Genomic DNA, 27065 nt, shown 5'->3' on the forward strand with positions numbered 1-27065 from the left:
ATTGTTTAGGCGATCACCATACTAAACACACAGAGAGGCGAGAGAATAATGCCAGCGTTTTCCTGCCTCGGTGGTGAATCTGGAAACGTAGCCATTCTTCTTATAAGAACTCCGTTTCCCAACCTTCATTAGTCTTTAAGACTCTGTAGTTTTTGCTGCAAGAGACGAACATGGCTACCCCTCTGCAAAATATTTGCAGAAAGCTAATGTCCGTAGAAGTCTAGGTCCTCCTGATAAGCTGGCTTTGGACCCCTGCAGCACCGTAAGGGAGGCAGCTAACCGGTGCTTTTTCTGCCCCTGCTCCTCCCAATGGATTGATCTGGAGACAAGCTTGTTTTGTGTCTCAAGAAACATGCAAAACACTCCTTTGTTCTTGCGTCTGCCTGCACAGGCATCCGCAGAACGATGCAGTAAATAGCACCAGAGCGGAGGACAGGAGCCAGCCTGCGGACAGACGAGAGATGGTGGTGGAGGCAGAGGGGCAGACGGAGACAGAATGTGTGGCCACATCAGAGCTGCTCAGCGGCATGGAAAGCACCTGCCTCCTGCCTCCAACAGCAGTAAATCACTCTGCACGGTCCCAGCCAGCAAGCCATCATTTATGACAGCTGCTTTTGCTTCCCCACTCCTCCTGTTTGCCAGACAGAGACGGAAGAGCAGACAAGTATTATCCCTCCTCTGCCTTTTGCTCGGTTGCATCCATGTCCCCCGGGCCCAATGAAGCAGACCCAGAAGTGCCCCAAATGGACCCGGCCATCCTCATCTTCCTCCTTTATCTGATGATCATCCACGAGCTTGTGAGCGGCTGGATGGAGTACCAGAAGCAGGCAACCAAACCCAAGAAGCAAGCTGGGCCTCTCTGGTCATCCAGGTAAGTTGATTAATGCTGAAGTATAAAGGCAAGAGAGGATTCATCCAGCACACCAAAACATAGGTGTCTGCGTTTGCATGTGAGAATGTGTGTGCACGTGAAACATTTTGCATGCCGAACATGGGCTCTGCCACTAAACTAGGGCTCTTGTCTCCCCCTGAGGCTCTCTGTCTGCACACTCTTGTCTGTGAGACAGAACTGGGTGGCAGAAATTTTGGCTGCCAGCACGTACTGGTGCTACAGATGCATGCAGTATCACAATAATCTGTGTTACTTTATCTGAAATAATGAAGCCACCTAAACCTGGTTTTGACACCCCAGATTACTTCCAGGCAGCATGTTTATTGAGCATTCATTCTGCTTTGCTTGCACACAGCTTACAGTGGGGTTAGACCACGTCCAGTCTTTATTGAGCATTTGTTCGGATTTGCTTCCAGAGCAGCATTAGGACAATGAGCATGCATCTTGCATTCATTCTGATTTGCTTGCAGGGTGTTTACACGTCTTCCTCCTATCAAGTCTCCTGCACCAGGCATCCTTTTAATTGTGCATTCATGATTATTTGTGCTCATGGTGGCCTCAGGATGGATATACACAATCCTGCTTTCAATACCATTTGCAAAAGTTTTTGGGCAGACATGCCTCTGTGCTTCCCGTTGCTGCATGTTCCGCAACTTCCTGATGAAACCTGTAACTTTTTATAGTACAAACGTTCCCAAGGGGCGGGGTGTCACACCTTTGCTGCACTATAGCACAAGACGGCAAGAATGTGGTGACACTGGGGAAGTCTTGCAGAACAACTAACAAAGCAGAATGATGTGTGGATGGTCCAATATAAATCCACCACTAATTTACTATTATGCCCATGGTATATTGCTGGGGTGGGGGGTGGGGACCAGGGACCACTAACCTAGAAGGGACCTCCTTTGGTCAACCCAGTTTTCAGTGCTTTTCCCTGCAATGTTTGTAACTGCAAATAGTCTGATGAAAGGGGTGAAATCGTTAAGCTTAGTGAGACAGAGAGCTTTAATTGCACAAATCTAAATTAAACTGTATGCACTTGAATCCCTCCTGAAAAGTACTGGTAATTTTACTCTAATGAAAAACAGTCCACCACCACTGAGTCAAAAGGTTGGCGAGAAAAATGAAATCCAGAATCACCAGGCTCTGAATGTTGCCAGTTGGCTAAATGATCTCAAGGAGGGTAAGGGCCATAGCTCAGAAGCAGAGCACCCACTTTGCATGCAGAAGGTCCCAGGTTCAGTCCCTGGTGTCTCCAGACAGAGCTGGGAGAGGGAGGCTCTCATCTGAAACCCTAGAAGCCCTCAGCCACTGCTGATCAGTGCAGAGCATAGCTTTTCAGACAGTGGGTCAAGACCACCAGGTGGGTTGAAAGCCCATCTCAGGTGGGTCGCAGCAAGAGCTGACTCCAGGTAAGCCTGACCAAACCAAAGCAACACTCCGTGCACTGTTTGAGCTAGAAAACATTCTTCTGATGAGACACACGTTTTATTAATTTCCATGGATGCTACAAAGTGGCAGGAGAAAGCCAAGAGCCTTCTTCAATAGAGAATACTGTATAGTCTTCCTTATCACCTTCCTGTAGCCATGCTTGTAGTGAGGGAGCTCTCTGTGGAGCAGGGACAAGTCTATTTGCTTTCTAGTCTGTTTCTATGGCTTTTTAGACTTCTCCCAGTATGGAAGTATGCTGGGGACTAGAATGGAGAAGTGTCCACTGCGGTGGGCAGCTGGGCAGTTGTGCAGCACCTGCCATCATGAGTCTTAAAGAAAACCCACCGGGTTTCAATAGCTTCTCAGCCTTTTGGATAAGAACAAGTGTAAAAATCATTGGCTTTCATTTGTGTAAGCTGCCTTGAGTCTAGGGGAAATGTGGGATATGAATACTACTACTACTACTACTACAACAACAACAGCAACAACAACAACGCTATGTTGAGAGGGAAGCTCTGCCCCACTCCTTGAACAGTGGTACCTCAAGTTAAGAACTTAATTCATTCCGGAGGTCCGTTCTTAACCTGAAACTGTTCTTAACCTGAGGTACCACTTTAGCTAATGGGGCCTCCCGCTGCTGCCATGCCATCATCGTGCGATTTCTGTTCTTATCCTGAAGCAAAGTTCTTAACCCAAGGTACTATTTCTGGGTTAGCGGAGTCTGTAACCTGAAGCGTATGTAACCTGAGATACCACTGTAGTAATAGTAATACTTAAGACTACGCACAAAGCTTGGAGAGGACGGGGGGGGGTATATCTCCAAGCACATGATTTTTGAGGGGGGACAAGTCAGGTGTCCCCCAGTGGTGTAGGGAGCTCCAGTGGCACCTGTGGTGCATGCTAGCATGCACACGCCACACCATGCAGGCGGGACATGCCAGGGTAGGGCGTGCTGGGCTTGGCCACCAGACCTGCGTCCCTCACTGGCACACTCCACCTGGAGGGGGGCTGAGGGGGACGTGGCCTGCATGCGCTGATCCCACACTGCCCACATAAGCAGCACGGGGCTTGGGAGCCAGTGTGGTGCACTGGTTAGGAGCACTAGTCTCGTAATCTGGTGAACTGGATTCGCTTCCCCGCTCCTCCACCTGCAGCTGCTGGGTGACCTTGGGCTAGTCACACTTCTCTGAAGACTCTCAGCCCCACTCACCTCACAGAGTGTTTGTTGTGGGGGAGGAAGGGAAAGGAGAATGTTAGCCGCTTTGAGACTCCTTCGGGTAGTGATAAAGTGGGATATCAAATCCAAACTTTTCTAAAATAAAATATTAAAAAAAAGCAGCCTGGGGTGACACCCAAACTGCCACATCCCCATCGCTGTCAACTTTCAGATTTGAAAATAAGGGATCAGCAGCCTCACCTGTCCTGGGGACAGTCTACAGCAGTGTTTCCCAACCGGTGTTCCGCGGCACACTAGTGTGCCGTGAGACACCGGCTGGTGTGCCGTGGGAGGAAGGCGGGCGAGTCGGGCGGTGAGAGGCGGCGGCGGCGGCGAGGATCCGCGTCGAGCCGGGGGCGGCTCCGCGGTGGTGGTGCCGAGCGGCGGGGCAGCGCGCGCAAAAGGGAGGAGCGCGAGACAGCGGAGGAGGAGGAGGCCGGCATGTCCGGGCAGCAGCAGCAACAACAGCAGCAGCAACTCCCGCCGCCGCCCCCTCCTCCGCCCGCTATCGCCGCCGCCGCCTCAGCTGCCCTCGCTCTGCTGTCTCCTCCCACCCCGGCAAGGGGGAGGGAAAAAACTTTCGCTTTTGTGCGTCCCTCCCGGCGTGACGCTGAGCGCTGACGTCACGGGGCGGGGCTTTAATGGTGGTGTGCCGCGAGATTTTTTTCCGGCTAACAGGTGTGCCGTTGCCCAAAAACGTTTGGGAAACACTGGTCTACAGGATATCTAACAATAGCAGTGGGAAGCAGCACTGAAATAAGGGAATTTCGTGCAAAAAAAGGGAAGGTTGACAGCTATGCACATCCCTCCCAGGTGCCCTTCAGGTGGAGCACAACTGAGGGGGAGGCGGAGGACTCACAGGAGAAACGTGCTGGCTTGGGCACACTACAGGCCCATTGCTGCTTACAGGGGCCAGTGTGCGCCGGTTGTGTCCTTCTCAGCTACCCTCTGGAGGCTGGGGGGGGGGGGAGGCAGCAGCTTAGTGCACTGTGAGCCCAGCCCTGGGCCACGGTAATTTGGGAGTGGTGCGCTAGGCTCTGGGGCACCTGGGCTTGCATGCCACCTTGGGCTCTGGCATGCCACCTCCAAAGGTAAGTGCTGCTGGGGCGCCCCTCCCCTCTGCCCCCTAGCTACACTACGGGAGCCCCCACACAGGGATCCCTGCCCTGTCTGCCACTGTGGGGCTCTGGGCTCCAGAGCCCGATCTGGTCCTGCTGCCATAGTGTTGGGGGAATGCACCCATTGGCTGGGCAGGCTCCCCCCATGCAAGTGGGCAAGCGGGCGGTGTGGCACAGCGCAGCCCTGTGAACCCTCTTTTCCCTGTGCCCACTCTGCAGTGGCGGCAAGACTTCATCACCATCATTTTTTATTTGTATGCTGCCTTTCTACAGTTAAAAAGAGTGCTTACAACAAGACAAGATTTACATAACTACTAAAGTCATAAACAATAAATAAACCACGTCAAAAAAAATACACAACCAAATGGAAAACAACTTCCACATACCGTATTTTTCACTCTATAAGACGCACTTTCCCCCTCCTAAGAAATAAGGGGAAATGTCTGTGCATCTTATGGAAAGAATGCAGGCGGGAGGCTCTGCTCAGCGCTCCCTTTAAAGAGCCACATGGAGCGTGTGTGCAGCTCTTCGGGGCTTTTCCCCGAGGAGGGAGAAGGGGTGCCCTTTTCCCTCCTCGGGGAAAAGCCCCCAAGAGCCGCACACACGCTCTTTAAAGGGAGCGCAGCTGTAGGGGGAGCCTTAGCTGCGCGCAGCCTCTCCCAGGCAGGGGATGAAGGCTTCCCTTGCCCGGGAGAGGCTGCACGTGGCCAAGTAAGAAGCCAGGACAGCCAGAGGGATCACTGTGCTGCGATCCCGCTAGCTGTTCTGGCTTCTGGGATTCAGAATATTTTTTTTCTTGTTTTCCTCTTCCAAAAACTAGGTGTGTCTTATGGTCTGGTGCGTCTTATAGAGCGAAAAATACGGTGAATCAAAATCTAAAACTAAGAATACAGCATTAATATCACAGTTTAAAATGACATAGGTAAAAAATAACAGCAATTTAAACAAAAAACCAAAGAAAACGGAGCCCTCTGCCCAGCGGCAGCAGCGGCAGCAGCAGTCCTTTATAGAGCCCATGAGGCCTCACCCTCGGCCAGGTGGTGAGTGGCAGGACTTGGGCTGGTATGGGGGGTTTCCCTCTGGGTCCAGCCCCTGGTCCTGTCTGGTGTGTGTTTGTACCCTGGGCACCAGCAAAGGATGCAATGTTGCTGCTCTCATCCTCTTCACCCCCTATCCAGCAGCCACTATGAGCGATTTCCTTAGATCATTAGGAAAAACTTTGGAAATCAGATATTAATTTCACCGCATGTATTACTATCAAAGAAAACATTATGAAGATGTTTTACAGGTGGTACTTAAACCCTGTAAAACTGGCTAAAATTTATAAACTTAACATTGAATCTGTGTTGGAGATGTAAGGTATCAGAGGGATCCTTATATCCTGTCTGGCGGGGATGTGATAAAATTAAATTTTGGGGAGGAAATATACATGAAGAACTGGAAAAAATGTTTAAAACAACAATTGGTAAGAAGCCGGAAACATTCCTTTTAGGAATTATAACAAATGACATCCCCAAAGACATGAAGAGAATCTTTTTATATGCAACAGCCGCCGCAAGGTTATTGATTGCAAAAAATTAGAAATCAGAAGAAGTACCAACACTGAAAGACTGGCAACATAATTTTTTTGAAATGACTGAATTAGCGAAAATGACGGCAACAATTAGAATGCAATCTAATCAAAATCTCAAACAGGAACGGAAATGTGTAGAAGAATACATGACCAAATGATGCTCCACCAAGAATTTATTGATATGTATAGACTGATTTCACAAAGTTAAGCTAAGCAGATATATAAGATTGAATGCTTAATTATTAAGATACAAAATTACAATCTCAATAATAAATTTACAAAATAATAACAAGGAAGTCATGCGTGGGTGGAGGGAAGACACAGGGGAAGAAATAAGAAATGGATAAACGTTGGTACATAACGAAATGTGAAAATGTGAATTTACGAATATAATGCATATGTATCATTATGTAAAGATTTCATATATGTATCGCAACATTAATTAATTAATTAATTAATAATAGCTGCCCAGCAGAGGACGCCAGTGGCAACCATGGAGAGGCAGCAGGGGTCTCCCTTGTAGCAGCCACAGCCACCTTCGTCATAGCTTGGGACAAGCACCAATTCATCCTCCTTTCTGAGCGTTGTGCTGGCAGTGCTGGCAGGGGGAACAGGGGCATTCCAGGCTCAAATCAAAAGCTGGGGTGGCTTTTGTAATTCCTAGGACTGTCTCTGGAAAATCAGGGTACTTGTGGGAGGCTATGAGATTATAGAATATACCTGCTGGCTCAGTCGTGTAGGTATATGATATATGATATATTGTACACCAAACTTACTTACTTATTCACTTGTTTACCTAATTTGGGGTTCAGGGAATATTCACTTTGATTCTCATTTAAGTTTTTTTACAAGTTTACTGCCATCTTCCTGATCCTTTGGCCAAAGTTGGCAGGTGGCTTATATTGCATTTGAATTTAAGTTCAGGGAAAAGCCAACTGGTTTCCAGGGAGGTTCGATAGCAAGCAATTGTTATCCAACAATTTCCAGGGCATTTTTACATCTGTTACTTTGTTGCAAAAAGCCTGATTTCAGACATGTGGGTTTTGCAAAAGGTGCCAAATCAGCTTTAATTGTGCAACCTAAATGTGGTGGGGTGCGCTTAGGACCATAGAATCACAGAACTGTAAAGCTGGAAGGGAATCCCAAGGGCCATCTAGTCCAACCCCCTGCAATGAAAGAATCACAGCTAAAGCACCCCTGACAGAGGGCTGTCCAATCTCTGTTTTAAAAACCTCCAGTGAAGGAGAGTCCACTTTCTTGAATCTCAGGTGAAAATAGCAGTGGTCTGACTAAGTTGCATTTTCAAGTTTTGTGCAAAGAAGGAACTGGAAACTAGTAGCCAACTAGAGCATCATTCCAGCAGGGCTCTTCTTGATGTTCTCCTTTTGCTTTTCCCCCCTTAATATTTTTTATTTAGTTTTCCATTTTTTCATATTCACATTTTGTTACATAATTCCATATCCTAATACATTGCTCTAACAGAGCACCAACCTCCTTCCCTCCCTCTTTCTGACTTCAATAAAGGTAAAGTTAAAGGCACCCCTGACCATTAGGTCCAGTCGTGGCCGACTCTGGGGTTGCGGTGCTCATCTCGCTCTATAGGCTGAGGGAGCCGGCGTACAGCTTCTGGGTCATGTGGCCAGCATGACTAAGCTGCTTCTGGCGAACCAGAGCAGCGCACGGAAACGCCGTTTACCTTCCCACCGGAGCGGTACCTATTTATCTACTTGCACTTGATGTGCTTTTGAACTGCTAGGTTGGCAGGAGCTGGAAAAGAGCAACGGGAGCTCACCCCGTCACGGGGATTCGAACCGCCGACCTTCTGATCGGCAAGTCCTAGGCTCTGTGGTTTAACCCACAGCGCCACCAGCGTCCCATACATCTGACTTCCATATATTTTACTAAATTCTTAGCATTTCTTTAATCACTTTTTATCTTTCTTCAATATTTCACCTTATTTTTGGTAAGTCAGTTCCTTATATATTTACATCCTTTTGCTTTTTTTCAGCCGTTCCTCACGGATGAACCACTCAGGCTTTTCTCAGCCGCTGGTTTACCCACCACGGAGGGACCGGTGCAAAGACTGGAGGAAGCCAGGCAGAATCCTCAGGAAGGTATAAGGACTCCACTTGCGGGCCACAAGGGGGCTCAGCAGAGCAACTGACTGCAAGGAACACAAGAACATTTTCATGCCGACCACGACCACAAATACCTTCCATCTTCCAGCAACCAAGTCAGGAGCATCCCATGGACAAGATGGACTTTTTGGAGCTCCCCTCCAGCTTTTCCTTCTTGTGGCTCATGGTGCTTGATTGTTCCCAAGCAGCTGAGTCTAAAAGAGGAAATGAAAATGAGAGACAAACCCACCCATTGCAAGAGCAAATGGTGGCAGAAGTGAGACAGGATTATTTCTGCTGCTCTTGCAAACAATAGCCTACCAGCTCCATCATTCTTCTGAATATTGCCCACCCTTCCCTCTGCTGCCACTGGTCTGGTGCACTCTGTATCTAAAACAGGGTACAATATGAGAATTCAGCATCAGTCCACCCGCATTTGGGTTCCAGGTTTGAGGGCTGGATTGAGGAACTGTTGGCAAATGTAAAGGACAAGCAACGTTTGGAAGGACCTGTGAGAAAACGTGGCAGGGCAGGGCCCTTCCAGACAGCCTTTTCATTGTACACCCATGATTATTTGTTCTCATCATGCTAGTGGAGTGGCCATATGCAAATCTGCTTTCAATGCTGCCTGCCACCTGTGAAAAGTTCTGGGGTGGCCACATGGCTTCATTTCTCATCTGTGCATGTCCCATAACTTCCTTCTGAAATCCCAGAACTTTTCATGCTCACAAATGTTCTGGTTTTGTTGCTCTATAGTCCCCACCCTGCTCTGGACAACCAAAATGTGGTGCCATTGGGAGCGCATCTCAGAACAAACTAAGGCAGAAAGATACCCATCACTAATGCACTCTTTTTGTGTCAAGAACACATTGCAAAATACACTTGCAATAAAACCCAGGTCTAGAGGGGCCCATAGAGCGCTGCTCTTCAGGGTCCCAGTGACTCCATTACATTCCCCTACTCACCTCTCTGTTCCACTCCCCATCCTTCAATAATCAGTTTCCTGTGTCCACCACACTCCATCCTTGCTGAGGGTTTTTTTTTGGGTTCCCCCATTAGGGTCCCTCTCCCCAAAAGATGCTTGTACTTCTGCAGACTTTGAGTTCTCCCAAGGCTGCTGATACCTCCCTCCTGTGTTTGGGTGGTGCTGTTTTGGCTACATAAGGAACGGCACACATACACTAAACACTAGAAATAGTGGGAAGGATTCCAAGCTGAAAGAGGCTGTGTGGTTGCAGAGACGATGTGAAGCAAAGTATGAACCAGTACAGACTTAGCACTTTGACATTTCTCATCTGAAAGCTTAAAAGTGAGAAAGGAAGTCTTCTTGTCACACTATAAATGAGAATGCATTTATTGTACAGTAAACTTTCACTGGACAGAGGCCTCATGGTCAGGTGGAACCTTACGCTACAATAAACCTGCTAGTGATTATGGCAGACAATCCCTGGTTGTTTTAGCTTGCAACGGGTGAGGGATCTGAAATTTCTGACTTGTGAAAGCTGATAATGAGGAATTTGTGCATGCATACGTGGGGGGGGGGGATGCAGCCCCCCCCCCACAAATCTTGCCAATATTTTTAAAGGTCAACTCTTTATTTATTTAATAAATTAAGTACTTCGTACTTAAGTACTGCACAGCTCACGTCAGGACTGGAGCCCACAATGGCTCTCCAGCTAAGAACTGGAAGTATGTTGGGGCCAATAATTAAATTGTGCACCCTCACTAAGCTCTGGTTGATTGAGGGGAGTTGGAGATTCGTCTAGGAGTCTTTTTTGCAGCAATAGGCCAAAGGGTTCAGGTGTTCAGGTGTCTGCCCCTAAGTAGAAGATCTGCTCCTGCCACCTACAGAGAGCTCACTCTCCTTTCTTGTGAAAACTTCAAAGAATATGATCTGAGCCCCCCCCCCCCAATAATGATTGCAATCAACTAAGCATCTACTGTGACCTTCAAAGTACTTGCATTCCCAGGTAATCAGCCCAAACAGATAGCTTGTTGAACACCTGATTGACCACCACCCAAGGCTCACCAGGAGCTCAGTGTTTTACTCTTTAACCCAGAGGTGGAAAGCTTTTTCAGCCCAAGGGACAATCCCCTTCCAGGCAATCTTCCAAGGGCCACATACCAGGCAAAAGCAGGTGGAGCACTTAATGTACCATATTTTTCGCTCTATAAGATGCACCAGACCATAAGACGCACCTAGTTTTTGGAGGAGGAAAGCAAGAGGAAAAAAATTCTGAATCCCAGAAGCCAGAACAGCAAGAGGGATCGCTGTGCAGTGAAAGCAGCAATCCCCCTTGCTGTTCTGGCTTCTGGGATAGCTGTGCAGCCTGCATTCGCTCCATAAGATGCACACAAATTTCCCCTTACTTTTTAGGAGGGAAAAAGTGAGTCTTATAGAGCAAAAAATACGGTATATTTTCCCTTCCACTCTCTCACACAAACATCCCCCCTATCCTCGATCTAGACAAGCAAGAGGCATGAAGAGGATTCAAAGACACGTTCCAGTCAAACAGAAACATTCAGGGGCAAAATAGGAGCAGCAAGGGGCGTGGCCGGGGGAGAGTGCTGAGGGCCAGATAGAAAGCCCTGGAAGGACACATGTGTGGCCCCCAGTCCTGAGGTTTCCCCAACCTGGCTTAACCCATTCTCATAGCTGCTTGCATAAGCCGCAGGCTTGGCTCAGCTCACAGGAGATGTTTTCCAGGTCACTTTGTTCTTAATTTAATTTTTTAGCAATTTTAATTTAAATCATACAAAGTGCAAAGAAGCATGACAAGACCAGCTACCAATAAACAGAAGCATAGAAATAAAGTGCTGAGTCAATGAGGAATATTTATACAAGGCCAGTGTGGGAATACTTTGGATTATTAACTAAGCTTAATTGTATAAGAAATGTCCCCTCCACTGTGGGGCATGGTTTGCATACTTCACAACACAAAACAGGGTGAGAGCTGTGTGCTGCCGAGTTTGCTCTGTTAGGACAAATGGGGCAGTGCCCTATACGCCATCTACCCTCAGCTTGCTCTTAGCTAGCTGTTGCCTGCCTGCCTATTTAAAACCTGTCTGGGGCAGACAATGCCTATCAGCTTCCTCCTCCTTAGTGCTGCCCCTGTAGAACTGGAGAGACACTGTGGTGAAGTGGTTAGAGCAGGGGTCAGCAAACTTTTTCAGCAGGGGGCCGGTCCACTGTCCCTCAGACCTTGGGGGGTGGGGGTGGGGCTGGACTATGTTGTGAAAAGAAATCAAAAAGAAAGAATTCCTATGCCCCACAAATAACCCAGAGATGTATTTTAAATAAAAGGACACATTCTGCCCATGTAAAAACACGCTGATTCCCAGACCGTCCGCGGGCTGGATTGAGAAGGCGATTGGGCCGCATCTGGCCCCCGGGCCTTAGGTTGCCTACCCATGGGTTAGAGTGTCAGGCTGGGAGCTGGGGGAGATCAGGGTTCAAATCCCCCACACAGCCATGAAGCTCACCGGGTGGCCTTGGGCCAGTCACTGCCTCCCAGTCTAACCTGTCTCCCAGGGCTGTTGTGGGGATTACACAAGGAGGGGGAGAGCCACATATGCCACCTTGAGCTCCTTGGAGAAAAGCATGGAATATTAGTGAAATAAGTAAGTAAATAAGTGAACTCAGCAGGAAGGAGGATAGGAACAGAAGTCAAATGAGTTGACTCTGCCACTCATTAACTCTGGCGCCACCAGAGATCCCTGTCTCCTGCCCTACCAGTCCCAATGGTCACCACCATCTTTGCTGGTACTTGGCACTTCAACCTCTCCATCTGCACTAGGGTAGCTCAGCTGGTGGAATATGAGACTCTTAATCTCAGGGTCATTGGTTTGGGTGCCATGTTGGGCAAAAGCCTCCTGCATTGCAGTGGTTGGACTAGAATGACCCTTGTGGTCCCTTCCAGCTTTACAGCACTACAATTCTATGATTCTATGCATCAGGACCTGAGCAACTGAGGAGAAGTGTGGAGGCACAGGGGAATGGTTGTAATCAAGTGCAATTTTGACACTGCACTGTGTCATTAGTAATCACAGGTAGAGATGGAGGAGAAATTCAACTCAGGTGACATTTAATGGTGAACATCCCTTGGGTACCAGAACCCAAGGGAATCCAGTGAAGCTGAAATGTTGGAAAATTCAGGGCAAAAGAAAGTACTTCTTCACTCTACACAGGATGGAACTCACTATCCACAAGAGGTAGCCATAGCCACCAGCTTTGATGCAGCTGAAAGAGGGTCAAACAAAGTGTCCCGGCTAGTCCAGCATTCTGTTCTTGTAGTGGCCAGCCATATACTCCAACAGGAAGTCCACAAGCAGGACTGAAGTCCAAGAGCGCTCTCTCCACTTGCAATTCCTGGCAACGGGTATACCCAGAGATCTACTACCTCAGACAATGAAAGCAAAACAGATTGGCCAGAGCAGGCCTAGTGCAATCAGTGTACAGTGGTACCTTGGGTTACAGATGCTTCAGGTTACATACGCTTCAGGTTACAGACTCCGCTAACCCAGAAATAGTACCTCGAGTTAAGAACTTTGCTTCAGGATGAGAACAGAAATCGTGCGGTGGCGCAATGGCAGCAGGAGGCCCCATTAGCTAAAGTGGTGCTTCAGGTTAAGAACAGTTTCAGGGTAAGAACGGACCTGCAGAACGAATTAAGTTCTTAACCTGAGATACCACTGTACTTAGCTAGCTTGTTTATTTACCGTATTTTTTGCTCTATAACACGCACCCGACCATAACACGCACATAGTTTTTAGAGGAGGAAAATCCGTAGGCATGCCACCCGTAGGCATTGCCTCCATAACACGCACAGACATTTCCCCTTACTTTCTAGGAGGAAAAAAGTGAGTGTTATGGTGCACAAAATACGGTAATTTGTATTTATATACCATCATTTATGTACAGTACTGATATATCAGTACAGTGTACTAAAACATCATTAAAAAACAGTACAAAACATTTATTAAAGTGATTTATTACTTTTAGGATGACAGGTGTTTTCAGCGCTGTACATTTAAAACAGTATCACATCGTTGTCAACAGTCATGGCTTCCCTGCCAAAAGGATTCTGGGAACTGTAGTTTGTTCAGAATGCTGAAAGTTGTTAGGAAACCCCCTACTTCCCATGCAGAGCTACCATTCCCATAATGTTTTAAGAGTCAATCCTTTTCCTTGGGAAACTGGCAATTGCAGCTCTGTGAAGGGGAATAGGGGGTCCCCTAACAACTCTCAGCACTCTGAACAAACTGCAGTCCCCAGGATTCTTTGGGGGAAGCCATGAATATTTAAAGTGGTGTGATGAGGCTTTAAATGTACGTATAGTGCAGATGGGGCCTTAGCTGGATTCAGCCCCATGCTTTTAGAGTTCAGTGTTAAACTCTCTGAAATAAAAACAAAAACCCAAAGACTTGAAGTGTCAGTGCCAGATTTCTGAGCATGAGAAGCAACACAAGTTTCACTCTTTCTTTTGGGTGTGAAACTGACTCAGAAGAAGCCCTGAGAAAAATAGGAAATGGGCAGGGGAGAAGGGCCCCACCTCAGCCACACTTTCAGGGCTGTGACAGAAGGGCACTGCTAGCAGTTGACTTCACCTACTACAAGCAAATTATCATTCCTCCTGCTTGCAGACTCTGTATTCTGAACTGGAACGTGTACGGACAACTCTACTTAGGCCACCTGTATCTTTCACTGAATGAACACCACCAACGTGACACAATGCCAGCCAGAGGGGATCCACTTTGCCCTTCCAGTAATTTTGGGCATCATCTCAGTGGGCGGGTTGGTCTTCAACAGCATCAGCCTCTGGATCTTCTGGTTTGCCATCAAGCGCTGGAATTCTGGCATCATGCTTCAGTTCAACCTGGCTGTGGTAGACATCATTGTCCTTCCGGTCATGCCATTGATGGTGGCCTATTTCAGCTTGGGAAACCACTGGCCCTTTGGGCAGTTTGTCTGCCAGCTTCAAGTCTTCCTGCTCAGCACCCACCTGTATGGAAGCATCTTCTTCCTCATGCTCATCAGCATCCACAGGTACCAAGCCATTGTCCACTACAATGCCAAGACCCTCTGGAGGAAGAAGTCTGCCTTGAAAAAGCTGGTCTTGGTCTTCTGGGCTTTCCTCTTCCTGCAGGGGCTTCCACTCTTCTTCTTCCTCAAGACTTCAGTCATCGGCAACTCGGTCAAGTGCCTGAGCATCTACCAGTCAGAACTGACCTATCTCTACCTAGCCTATGGCATCTTCCTGGGGATCTTCTGCTTCCTCATTCCCTTTGCTATTTCTTTGGTGTCCTACGTGATGTTGTGGGCCTACATTGCTAAAATCAGTCAAGCCAATCTCCGAGGCCAAGTAATGAAGACCAAGTCCAAGCAGATGATCACCATTGCCCTGGTCATCTTTGCCACCTGCTTCACACCCCTCCACATCTGTGGGTCCATGGCTTCCATTGTAAGATATTATGGTGTGTCCTGCAAGGTTCTGTACCACATAGAAGTCACCTATTACATTTCTTTGGTCTTCAGCATGGTCAACTGTTGCTTGGATCCCTTCATCTACAACTTTGCCAACGAGAAATTTCACAGGCTCTTTTCCAATTCCCTAAGAGGATTATTGGTGTCCAAGTGAGAAAACGTGCTTCGGAAAAGGAAAGGTAAAAGATAAAACACTATGGGGTTGTAAGCAATGTTAGACATTGTCAGGTGCAGGGATGCTGACAGGATCTGAGCCACATAAACTGTATGTGGATTGTGCCAGCAATCTATTGACAAGAACTGCTGCTTATATACGTACCGGTATGTTAATTCTGCCTAGCCTACCTCTCAGGGCTGCTGTGACCATAAAAAGTGGGGAGGGGAAGACAAGATCCACAGCCCTGAGTTCCTGGGAGGAAAAGCAAGGCACAAACATGCAGCAAGCAACACATCCTCTAAGTGTGTGCAGTTTTGGATCTCTTAGCAAAACACAAACACACACACACCCCAGCCTTGATAAACAAAAAATATATCCCTGTGTTAAAGTATAGTTGATAGGGATCTTAACTTGCTGCAGCTGCATAGTGTTTGATGGTTTTATGGTTGTATTCGTTGCCTTTTGGTGTTTTTTTTTATCTGTATACAGACATTTATTGAAATATGTGGAAATTTAAAGCTGCCCATCTGCTGCCATTGAGGCCGAACTAAATAAAGTCAGAGGATACAAATAAGCAAAGAAAAGGGAACAGAAATCAGCTTTCAATGTGAAATTCTTAATAATATGCACACACAGACTCATGAGAGTTTCTGTTTCTGAGTTGGAGGGTAAAGAGACTTAGGGGAGTGGGGAATATTGCATTAGTCTTCCTTATAATGCTAGCTCCTCTCTCGTGTTTTCTAATACTCCTTTCACACTGTGGTACCCGTTGCATTAGACCAATATGCTGACATGTCATGCTAAATTTCATTCACACCAATGAACATCGGTGGTCAACATTGCTGCTCCCCCACCCTGTCTGCACAAGCTTGCTTCTGTTCCCCTGTGACTCTCCCATGAAAATGGCAGGAAGGAACTGGTAAGCTGTCCCAAATTTCCTCACTTTACTTCTGAGTTTTCTGTTTTAAGAGGGCCGCATAGAGATACTTTCTGCAATCAGGTAACATAGAAGTGAGCACTAAACATGAACTACAGTCCATTTGTTTCCCAGAAATGGCTTTTCACATTGCGTGAAAGCTCAAATATAATGTGAAAATTAACTTAGGGAAATGGAATAAACTGCCACATGAATGCATGAATGTGACCTCCTGTTTTAACCACAGGTATATTTTCTTTAAAAAGTGAGGCATCAGCAGCATAGCTATTATGTTTTAAGACTTGCCAGGTGGTTGGCAAATAAGCAGAATGCTCTTCACGTTCATGGCTCCTGGCTGTTTGATTCATTGTGCACAGTTAAGAGGAAACAGCAGGCTCTGGAGCACTGTTTGACTATCTCCTATATTGGCAAATATTGTGAAAGGGGGAAGCAGAACATCTTTATCTTTACTCAGTAGGATACATAGAGAAACCAGTTTGCAATCTGGTTGTACAGAAGGAGAGGGAAAGGGAAACAGCAATCCACTTCCCACAAAGAAATCCCACTTTGGTCTGCAGACCTGGCTCTGTTATGGGGCCAGGTCTGCAACACACTCTACATACAGCTTCCCTTGTACAGTGCTTGATCCAGAAGCTGCAGTTGGTGCAGAATGCTGCAGCAAAGTTGCTGTCAGAATGTGACCTGCTTCTGTCTGCCTATAACACCTCTACTCAGACACCTGCAACGGTTGCTCACCAAGTTCAGGTGTTATTATTCGTGTGAGAAGCCATTAACAGTCTGGGGTCAGTTTATTTGTGGGATCGCCTTACATCACTCGAAAGCTTCGATCTGCAGAATGGGCACTATTACAGGTGCCACATACTGTAATACCCTTTGTGCACTTCTCAGGAATTCTTCTTTTAGTGAAGCAGCACCTACACTTTGGAACTCACTGCCTGTTGGCATTAGACACGCATTTTCACTGTTCTCTTTTCAGTGCTTGCTTAAAACAATTTTATTTAAGCAAGCAATCCCACCCAGATGCATAGAGGATGAGCTGACATGTTTTCGTCTCTTTTTAGTTTAATGCTGATCTTAATTGTTTTTAAAAGGTTTCTAATTACCTGTTTTTTAATATATTTTGTTGATGGTTTTAATTTTAGTTTTTCCCCTGTAAACCGTCTTAGAGGTTTTATTACAATCAAGCTGTGTATAAAAGTTGTGAAATAAACACACACACACAGATTCATTTTGACCCAGTTAGTAACTGGCTTTGATTTGACATCTGGCTTAACTTTTCGTTATGACCACACCTTTTCAGGTAACTATTCATTGTATGGGTGTTAGGGGAGGGGTAGTACCTCTGGTGAGGGAACGGTCATTCTCCATCTGGGCTAGTTTGTCCACCTTTGGTCAACACCCTGCACACATTTCTCACCTGTAGCATCCTGACAGGCAGGATAGTAGACTAGATGGGTCTTCCTTGGGCTGATTCAGCAGGGCTCTGATTATTGCTCTTCTTCCAAAATTTTTTTTATAAAAAAACAGTAGTTCCTGTCCCACCCCAACCCTGGATGAATCACTCCAGTTTTTGTCAGCCACCAGTAGCACTGTGGGTTAAACCACAGAGCCTAGGACTTGCCAATCAGAAGGTCGGCAGTTTGAATCCCAGCGATGGGGTGAGCTCCCATTACTCGGTCCCTGCTCCTGCCAACCTAGCAGTTCGAAAGCACATCAAAGTGCAAGTAGATAAATAGGTACCACTCCGGCGGGAAGGTAAACGGTGTTTCTGTGCGCTGCTCTAGTTCGCCAGAGCGGCTTAGTCATGCTGGCCACATGACCCGGAAGCTGTACGCCAGCTCCCTCAGCCAATAAAGCAAGATGAGCGCCGCAACCCCAGAGTCGGCCATGACTGGACCTAATGGTCAGGGGTCCCTTTACCTTTTACTGGCTTACCTAGGATGGCAAGAGAGAGGGACAAAGACCAGAGGTGGCCAGGCCAAATCCTAAGGGAGGTGCAAAGGCCCCACTTGTCCCCAGACATGAAGCAATGGACCCCAAGGGACCCCAATGCACACCAAGGAAGCATCCATGCTCATCATGCCCACAGGTACCTCCCTCCTTGCAGGAGCCTCGTGTGAGCATCATGGGCTGCTTGCATTCTGCCTCAACCTTATTTTCCTGTGACTGACGATGCTTGATGGTTCTCAAGAAACCAAGCCCAGTAGAGGAAATAATGGTGAGAAATTTCTAGGGCTGTGGCTTGTCAAACCACAGGAAAGCTACCGTGGGACCCATTTATTTCTGAAAATAGCATTCTGGCAGATCTACTCAGTACCTGGTGCCTCCTTCCCAAAACCAGGGAAGCTTCCGCCTGGCTTAGAGAGGGAGGCATGATGTCCATGTGCACAATGCCAGGATATCGCAATGTCACACGTGCAACAACACCCCCACCAATTGCCCTCACAAGCTGGCACCTCTGGTTCTAACTGTTCCCCTGCAAAAAATAAAAAAATAACAAATCGCTGCAGCTTGCTATGTCTCTTCCGCCATTAAGATGTGGTATTATGCATGCTTACTCAGCAGCAAGCCTCACTGAGCAGAACAGGACTTGCTTCTAACTAAACAAGCCAGGTTGGGCTGAACACCACTTAGTTGTTTCATTGTCACAGGACTCTTTTGGGGTATTTTCATTGTCACAGCCCTGGCTTTTTAAAATGCTGTTTTTGCAGAACACTTGGGAAGCCCTAGATATGTGTGTGTTTTAATTTACAAACACTAAATCTTGTTGATCAGCTCTTCAGGTGGAATGGTGGGGAACGGGTGGCCCCTCAGATGTTGACTGCTGAGAGGTGGAGGACAACATCAAGAGGACTGTTTCCCCAGTTGTGTTTTAAGGCCATTAGATTTGCTTCACAGTCACACCAGTTTATGACTTACTGGCCCAGATCACAAGCAATGGCACAAGCCCTTATCTTGCAAGTTCCTTCTGCTCCTTCCTCTATGCATGAATGGAGGAAATTTGAAGGTTCTGCTTCTGGGCTGCACCAAACCGATGCTTCTAGCATTTGGATGCAATGGGAAACAATGGTTTATCTCAGGGGTGGGGAACGTTTTTCAATCCAGGGGTGTCACATTCCCTTCTGAACAAAAGTTAGGGGCTGCATACCAGTGGTGGGCTGGGCCAGAGGCAAAAGCAGCCCCCCAACCTTCCCTTAAAGGTAAAGGGATCCCTGACCATTAGGTTGTCGTGGCTGACTCTGGGGTTGTGGTGCTCATCTCGCTTTATTGGCCAAGGGAGGCAGTGTACAGCTTCCAGGTCATGTGGCCAGCATGACTAAGCCGCTTCTGGAGAACTAGAGCAGCGCACGGAAACGCCGTTTACCTTCCCGCCAGAGCGGTACCTATTTATCTACTTGCACTTTGACGTGCTTTCGAACTGCTAGGTTGGGAGGAGCAGGGACCGAGCAACAGGAGCTCACCCCGTCGCGGGGATTCGAACCGCCAACCTTCTGATCGGCAAGTCCTAGGCTCTGTGGTTTAACCCATAGCACCACCCACGTCCCTCAACCTTCCCTTAGGCACAGATAATTAGATAGAGGTCTGAAAGCAAAAAGTGAAGATCTTCCGCAATTCCAATATGGGGAATATTTTGCCCTCTAGTTGTTGCTGAACTGCAACCTGCATCAGCCCTGACCATTGGCTGTGCTTGCTGGGGCTGATGGGAGCTGTGGTTCAGCAACATCCAGAGGGCCAAAGGCTGCCCACTTCTATGCAAGTTGCTAATAGCCCAGTTTTGTTTTGGCTCAGAGGTGGGCATGGATTTCAGGAAGTACATACGGTACCCCTATTTGATTTCCTGATTCTGTTCTGGCTTGCAGGGGAATATGTCACAGAGGAAATGGATTTTGGAGATAGGGAACCCGGGTGGTCAGAATTAGGGAACTGAAATCAGTGGTGTGGGGGGGCAATATTTGAGTCTGGACTCAATGCTCTTACAGGGAGCAGCAAGGAGACTCTTTATGGTAATGTGTGTTGCTTTGTGTACTTCAAAATGTGATAAGCCAGCCCTGCTGCATTGGGGGTGGGGTGGGGTGGCGGCTTCTTCTTGTTATGCTAAGTGGGGCCCCTGGGCATCTGCCCTAAAGTCCAGTCCTGATGGCGCCACTGACTGCAATAGAGTTAAAGAAACACATGTATAAAGTCTTGTACCAAACATGTTTCACACACATCTGTTCCTTCTCTTTCTGCCTATCCCCAGCAGGAAAAAAAATAGCAGCATGGAGGATGAAATATACTCGGAGTCGAGTGTGAATTTCATGCTCTTTATTCAGCTCGTAGTAGCAATGAATGAAACTTTCCCCAAAACGTCTAGCTATATATACATTATTTATACAATGGCCCCCGCGTGATTGGCTAATTCTGGGCTGCTCCTGTAGGCCAATCAGGTTGCGGATTCACTTCCTCCAGAAGCCTGATTGGCTGCTCCAGCAGGCCAATCAGGTTGTGGATTCACTTCCCCAGAAGCCTGATTGGCTGCTGCTGCAGGCCAATAAGGTCGCTGATTCACTTCCACCTGGAGCTGGATTGGGTGGCTCCTGCGGACCAATCAGACTGCTGCATTCTGGATCCTATTGTTCTAGGATTCAGCTTAGGACATAACAGTAGAGAACTAGGGAAATGTGTTGGGCTGAGCCTGTCACTATTTTGCAATGGGATTGAATATCACCAAATAAAGGATTGCACAGTTGAAGCTGATACGTATGACACAAACACAGAGACACAGAGACAGGCGTGCACGCACACACACACACACACACACGCGCACACACACACACACACACACACACACACTGTATACTTAAAGCACATGGCTTCCCCCCAAGAATCCTGTGTACTGTAATTTACTCCACATTGAGCGACAATTCCCAGCACCTGTAACAAACTACAGTTCACAGGCTTCTTTGGTGAAAGTAATGTGTTTAAAATTTGTGTTGCATGTTGATTTAAATGTATGGTGTGGTCCACAATAGCTTTTACTACACTGTTTTAAAAGTAAAGTCTTCCTTTCTCTGTTTAATTAAACACAACATTGGACAAAAAAGTGTATATACTAGTGCCGTTAGCCTTTAACACAAGAGCATTTTATAAATACAGTGCAACCAGCCATGTTCCCCACCTCCTACTGTCTTCTGATTTCCTGTAGGAGCTGTAGATTATACCACACTGAGCACCTGTAACAACCTGCAGTTCCAAAGCTTCTTTAAGAGAAGCCATGTGCAAGGCCAGTGTACCCCCTAAATCCCAGCTGCTGGTGTCAGATATTAAAGGGTTCTTTGTGCATTAGGAGTGTCCCGGGGTACCAGGCCTGCTTGGGAAGAGGATGCTGGGGAAAATCCCTGCATTGCAGTGGGTTGGACTAGATGACCTTTGGGTTCCCCTCCAACTCTGAAATTCTATCACTCCGTGTGCTTTAAAGGTATGGAGTAATGTGACCTACGGTCTACATATAGTCACTCCTCTCTAGCCTTTGTCCAGACAAGCAAGAGGCATAATCACAGTTGAAGGACACATCCTGACCAAGCAAAAATACTCAAGGAGGGTGCAAGGTAGGGCCAGTGCGAGGTGTGGTCTTCCGTGGAGGAAGGGTGGGATGTAACTAATGTTTGTGTGTGTGTTATTTTTAAAGAAAGCAGAAAACTAGCCAATGGGAAACCATAATGCGGTATGGGCAGGCGGGGGGGGGGGGGAGGGAAGAGTGCTCTTGTTGCCCCAACCTTCAATCCTTTAAGGTTTGTTTAATGTTATTTATAGTAGAATAAAACTCCTTTTTAGAAATAGGAAGAAAAGAAAACCAGCCTTTTGTCTTTGGGAGTGTATTTACATCATTCAGATCAGTGGACACCAGTGTCCATGTGTCATAGACCAGTTAGACTCAGAGGAATGGTGGGAGAAAACAGCTGGGGAACCCCCAAGAGAAGAAGGCTCAGAGCCCATGGATTGGTGGTGGAATGATGATGAGTGGTTAGAGGGGGGAGCCCGGGAGGAGGAGGCATCGGAAGCTGAAGGGTCTGTAGCAGAGAGAAGTCCCGAATCAGAAACGGAGGAGGAAGCTGGAGAGGAGGGAGACCAAGAAGCAGAGATGAGTCAGGCTGGTGAAGAGGCCAGGAGGGTCTCCCTCTCCTGCTGCAACAAGCTCTCTTCCCACCTTGGTCTCCCAGGACTGGGAAAGGTATGAAGCAAGAGGAGCAGGTGCCTCATAGGTGTAGTCTCAGGTTGTTTGGGAAGGACCGGGAGGACGAGGAGACTTAGCCATGGGAAGGCAGGGTCCTTTTGTCTCCACAACTGCCTCACAGGAGCAAGACCTATCGTGAAGAGTTGCTGTGTTCATTAGGCCTCCCTCCCTTGAGAAGACTGTTTCTTTTAATAACGAGTTAACTTCACTTACTTTGTGTGATTTATTTCTGGCTGGCTCCCTGACGATGTGCCTCTTTTCAGACCTGGATGATGATGATGATGATGATAATGATGATGATGATACAGTGGTGCCCCGCAAGACGAATGCCTCGCAAGACGGAAAACTCGCTAGACGAAAGGGTTTTCCGTTTTTGAGCTGCTTCGCAAGACGAATTTCCCTATGGGCTTGCTTCGCAAGACGAAAACGTCTTGCGAGTGTTCCGATTTTTCCCCGCTTTCCCCCCCTTTTTCTAAGCCGCTAAGCCGCTAATAGCCTTTTAGCCACTAAGCCGCTAAGCCTTTAATAGCCGCTAATCCACTAAACCGCTAATAGCGCTAAGCCGCTAAGCCGCTAATAGGGTTGCTTCGCAAGACGAAAAAACCGCTAGACGAAGAGACTCGTGGAACGGATTAATTTCGTCTTGCGAGGCACCACTGTAATTTATTATTAGGGTTTCCTCAGCCACTCTGGGTGGCTTCCAACAGAATATTAAAATACAATAGTCTATTAAACATTAAAAGCTTCCCCGAACAGGCCTGCCTTCAGATGTCTTCTAAAAGACTGGTAGTTGTTTTTCTCTTTGACATCTGATGGGAGGGCGTTCCACAGGGCGGGTGCCACTACCAAGAAGGCCCTCTGCCTGGTTCCCTGTCACTTGGCTTCTCACAGTGAGGGAACCACCAGAAGGCCATCGGTGCTGGACCTCAGTGTCCGGGCAGAACGATGATTCATCATCATCATCATCCCACCCCTTACCCTAAACCCTGAACCTTTTAAAAACCTCTATAGGAAACTCACACGCAGGACCTGAGCACAAGAGCCTTCATTCCTCCTGTGGTCTGTAGCAATCGGCAATTGGAAGCACTGCCGCTTCTGGCTGTGCAGGCATATCATAGCCTTCATGGCTAGTATGTTGCACATTTAGAGCCCATTGGGAGCTCTCACATGACAAACCCACTCCCCCTCGAAATTAGAAAATGCACTGCAAAGTCTGGGATAACATTTGCTTTGACACAGCTTCATCTAGCCTCTGTGCAAACAAATGTGAATGCATGCTCCAAAAATGGCAATTGTCATCAAATCTGAGCTGTTGCACACAGGTCCTGCTTTGCAGCCTTGGCATTGGGACACCTGGCTAGCCACTGTGAGAACAGGTTGTTGGGCTAGCTGGGCCACTGGCCTGATCCAGCAGGGCTCTTCTTAGTTTTTCTGCACACAAATCAGGACGAATGCTCAATAAACAAGTGTTCTAATTGAGGTGCCCTAGTTTTAAAGACGCTCTCAGATTTCTCCAGCATTTGAAGGACCAGATAATTTCTGAGAACACCGCAAAGGTCATGAAATGAACAACAGGTTCCACCTTTTGGGGTTGTTTCCCGTTGTCTGAGGACATATTAGAAGACCTTAAAAGGAAATGTACCTTCACCTACAACATACAAAAGGGGGTGGGGGACACATAGCACAACACAACTACACAACAGAAAGGACACAGTTGAACCATATCTTCTAGGAAGTGGCAGGGAACTGAAAACCTGTCTTTTGTTTCTCCTCTTTTCTTCCTGGACGAGCAGTCGTGTGGACCTCTCTTCCAAAGCATCTGGAGCCACCTGCCTCCGTCACATAATGAACACCACCAACGTGACACAATGCCTGCCGTGGGAGCTCCACTTTTCCATCCCAATCCTTTGGGGCATCCTCTCAGTGGGCGGGTTGGTCTTCAACAGCATCAGCCTCTGGATCTTCTGGTTTGCCATCAAGCGCTGGAATTCTGGCATCATGCTTCAGTTCAACCTGGCTGTGGTAGACATCATTGTCCTTCCGGTCATGCCATTGATGGTGGCCTATTTCAGCTTGGGAAACCACTGGCCCTTTGGGCAGTTTGTCTGCCAGCTTCAAGTCTTCCTGCTCAGCACCCACCTGTATGGAAGCATCTACTTCCTCATGCTCATCAGCATCCACAGGTACCAAGCCATTGTCCACTACAACGCCAAGACCCTCTGGAGGAAGAAGTCTGCCTTGAAAAAGCTGATCTTGGTCTTCTGGGCTTTCCTCTTCCTGCAGGGGCTTCCACTCTTCTTCTTCCTCAAGACTTCAGTCATCGGCAACTCGGTCAAGTGCCTGAGCATCTACCGGTCAGAGCTGGCTTACCTCTATCTACCATACAGAATCTTCCTGGGTATCTTCTGCTTCCTCATTCCCTTTGGCATCTCTCTGGTGTCCTATGTGATGTTGGGAGCCTACATTGCTAAAATCAGTCAAGCCAATCTTCGAGGCAAGGTGATTAAGACCAAGTCGAAGCAGATGATCGCCATCACTCTGGTCATCTTTGGCATCTGTTTTACACCCCTCCACATCTGCCAGACAGTGGGTTTGATTGTGAGATATTACTGGACATCCTGTGGGCTTCGGTACCATGTAGAAATAGCTTATTATGTCTCCTTAGTTTTCAGCATGGTCAACTGTTGCTTGGATCCCTTCATCTACAACTTTTCCAATGAGAAATTTTACAAGTCTTTTTCTGTCTCCCTGCGAAGATTGTTCTTTGCCAAGTGTAAGAAAGAACTCCCTCAGAGTAGAGATTAGAGACTATGAGAAGCAATGTTCAGTCAAGCATCAAGGTAGGGCTGAGATCGAAGCAAGAAGCTCTGGAGGGTGAATCCTCACATTTTGTTTCTTTGTGGAGCTCCAGTTTGGATTAGGAAAGAAATATCTGTCTATATTGAGGTACAACCACAAAAATATTTTTCTAGGTAATCTTTGTCCTGAGAAACAATCCTGCAATCTTCATTAATTTTGGCAAATGGTTGTTTGTTTGGTTTATTAAACCAGGTCCGTCTAATGGTCCATCTATTGCAACTGCTCTCTGGAGTTTCAGATAGGAGCCTTTCCCAACCAATGTTGGGGATTGGACCAGGGAGCCTCTGCATGCAAAGCAGATGTTCTCTTCCACCTCTTTAGTTGCCCTTCTCTTGCTTGCATAATGCGCTCTGCAGCTGCCCTACCTTACATTTTGCTTCTGCTAATTGTGCAGACAGGCTAATGACAGAACTTGCTTGTTCAGCATTTTTTCTGCTTTCCAATATTTCTCTCCCCCAGCCCCAGCAGCCATGAAGGAATTGGACTTCACTGTACTCTTTGCATGGGCAGATGCATATTGTGCATGCATGGACTTGCATGTCATACAAACATGTTTTCTTGCTTGTGCATTGGGAATTACAGGGATAGCTTGGAAAGCTACTGAATGCCCTGAGGCTCAGGTGTCAAGGGAGGCATCTCAAGCAGGGCCAGTGCACCCATTAGGCAAGGTGAGGCAACTGCTTCAGGTGACAAAATGCACAGGGGCAACAGATCCGACCTTCAAGGATACATAGCAGCCACAGCTGTGGTGTGCTACTTGGGGGCTGGGTGTACTGCCTCCTCGGCAGCCTTCTCCAGTGGCCTCTGATGGTCTTCTCCACCCCACCCCCCACCCAGAAGGAAATGGTGGGTCTGCCCTCTGAGGTCTCCTGGGCTCTGCATCTACCTGGCATGATTCTGAACGGGCCCCTACCCCTACCCCCCTGACAACCTTTGATTCCACTTCAACCATCAGTTAAGGCTGATTTGATTCCACACACCTTGCCTTGTTCCTGATGTAGATCTTCACTCACCCCTTTTTCCCTGCAGGGGGGCATGGAGGAAATGCCATTTTGTGGTTTGCCTTAGGTGCCAAAATGCATTGGGCCAGCCCTGGTGAAAAGTATGTGAGGGGTGGAATATCCTGCTCCAAACTTCCAGGAAGCTGGAAGGCAAGAGGCGGAGCATGAGGTTGACAAGGGGAGCCCATGTTAACCAGGAAGCCATCCTGGAGGAACTCAATGTGATAAGGAACAAGGGAAATAAAGGGTTGTTATTCAGGAGCAAGATTATTCTGAGAGTCTGATATGTTATGGATTGTGGAAGCCCAGTAAGGGTAGATTGCATTTTAATCTGCTTTATTTAATCTGGTTTTTTGCTCCAAAGAGAATATCCTGGTTTTCTGTAACTTAAGCATTGCACATCTTTGTCTTTAAAGTCCTTCTTTCTGTTTTAGTAAACTTCAGAACTTGTTTCATAAACCTGTTGTAATGGCTTCTTGTTTTAACATCAACACACTTAGACACTATGTACCTCACTACCTCGAGATGCCATGGGCCATGGGGAATTTGGAGGCTGGTAGATAAGGGGCAGACTTGTGGGAATATTTGAGCCCCTTGCCTGTTGGCAGCTGTGAACTTTAAGGGGGGGAATGGACCAAGCAAAGGGGTGCACTCTGTGTTAGCCACAAACACCCTTCCCTTGGATGGCAGGGGACCCAATGCAGCTGGGAGGTGGCCAGCACACACATCCTTAAAAAGGGGGGGGGGATATTGGAAATTTCTGTAGTTTAACAAAAATACAAATATCACTGGGAAAGTAGTAGCAAGCGAAAAACGGGTTACAGAATCAGATAGTGCATCTGTTGTAAAATAAATACATTAGAAGTGTTACGGAAAAATCTAGGTGCGAGGCTGCTCAGTCACCCAGCTCGTCGGGCAGAGCCCCCGGGTCCCTGCGGAATAAAGGAAGGAGTCCAGCCACCAACCGGAGCAAATAGCTTGAAATATACTTGGAGTCGAGTGTGGATTTCATGCTCTTTATTCAGCTCATAGTGCAAGGAATGGAAGTTCCCCCAAACTGTCTGCT

The 27065-nt window shown here is 47.4% G+C and overlaps 1 protein-coding gene and 1 long non-coding RNA gene across 2 annotated transcripts; both read left to right on the forward strand.

The window, feature by feature from the left end:
* Positions 1-41: 41 nt before the first annotated feature.
* Positions 42-9791, forward strand: LOC310698654. Its single transcript, XR_014521663.1, has 2 exons — positions 42-871; positions 8239-9791. It is a non-coding gene; the product is annotated as an uncharacterized lncRNA (long non-coding RNA).
* Positions 9792-13674: 3883 nt separating this feature from the next.
* Positions 13675-26456, forward strand: LOC310697915 (uncharacterized protein). Its single transcript, XM_083484517.1, has 3 exons — positions 13675-14981; positions 15898-15907; positions 23760-26456. The coding sequence occupies exons 1-3, from the start codon at positions 14056-14058 to the stop codon at positions 24942-24944; spliced, it is 2121 nt and encodes a 706-aa protein (XP_083340643.1). The 5' UTR covers positions 13675-14055; the 3' UTR covers positions 24945-26456.
* The last annotated feature ends 609 nt before the right edge of the window (positions 26457-27065 follow it).

Source organism: Podarcis liolepis, assembly GCF_965112155.1.
Source record: "Podarcis liolepis genome assembly, chromosome: Z".
Lineage (NCBI taxonomy): Eukaryota > Metazoa > Chordata > Lepidosauria > Squamata > Lacertidae > Podarcis > Podarcis liolepis.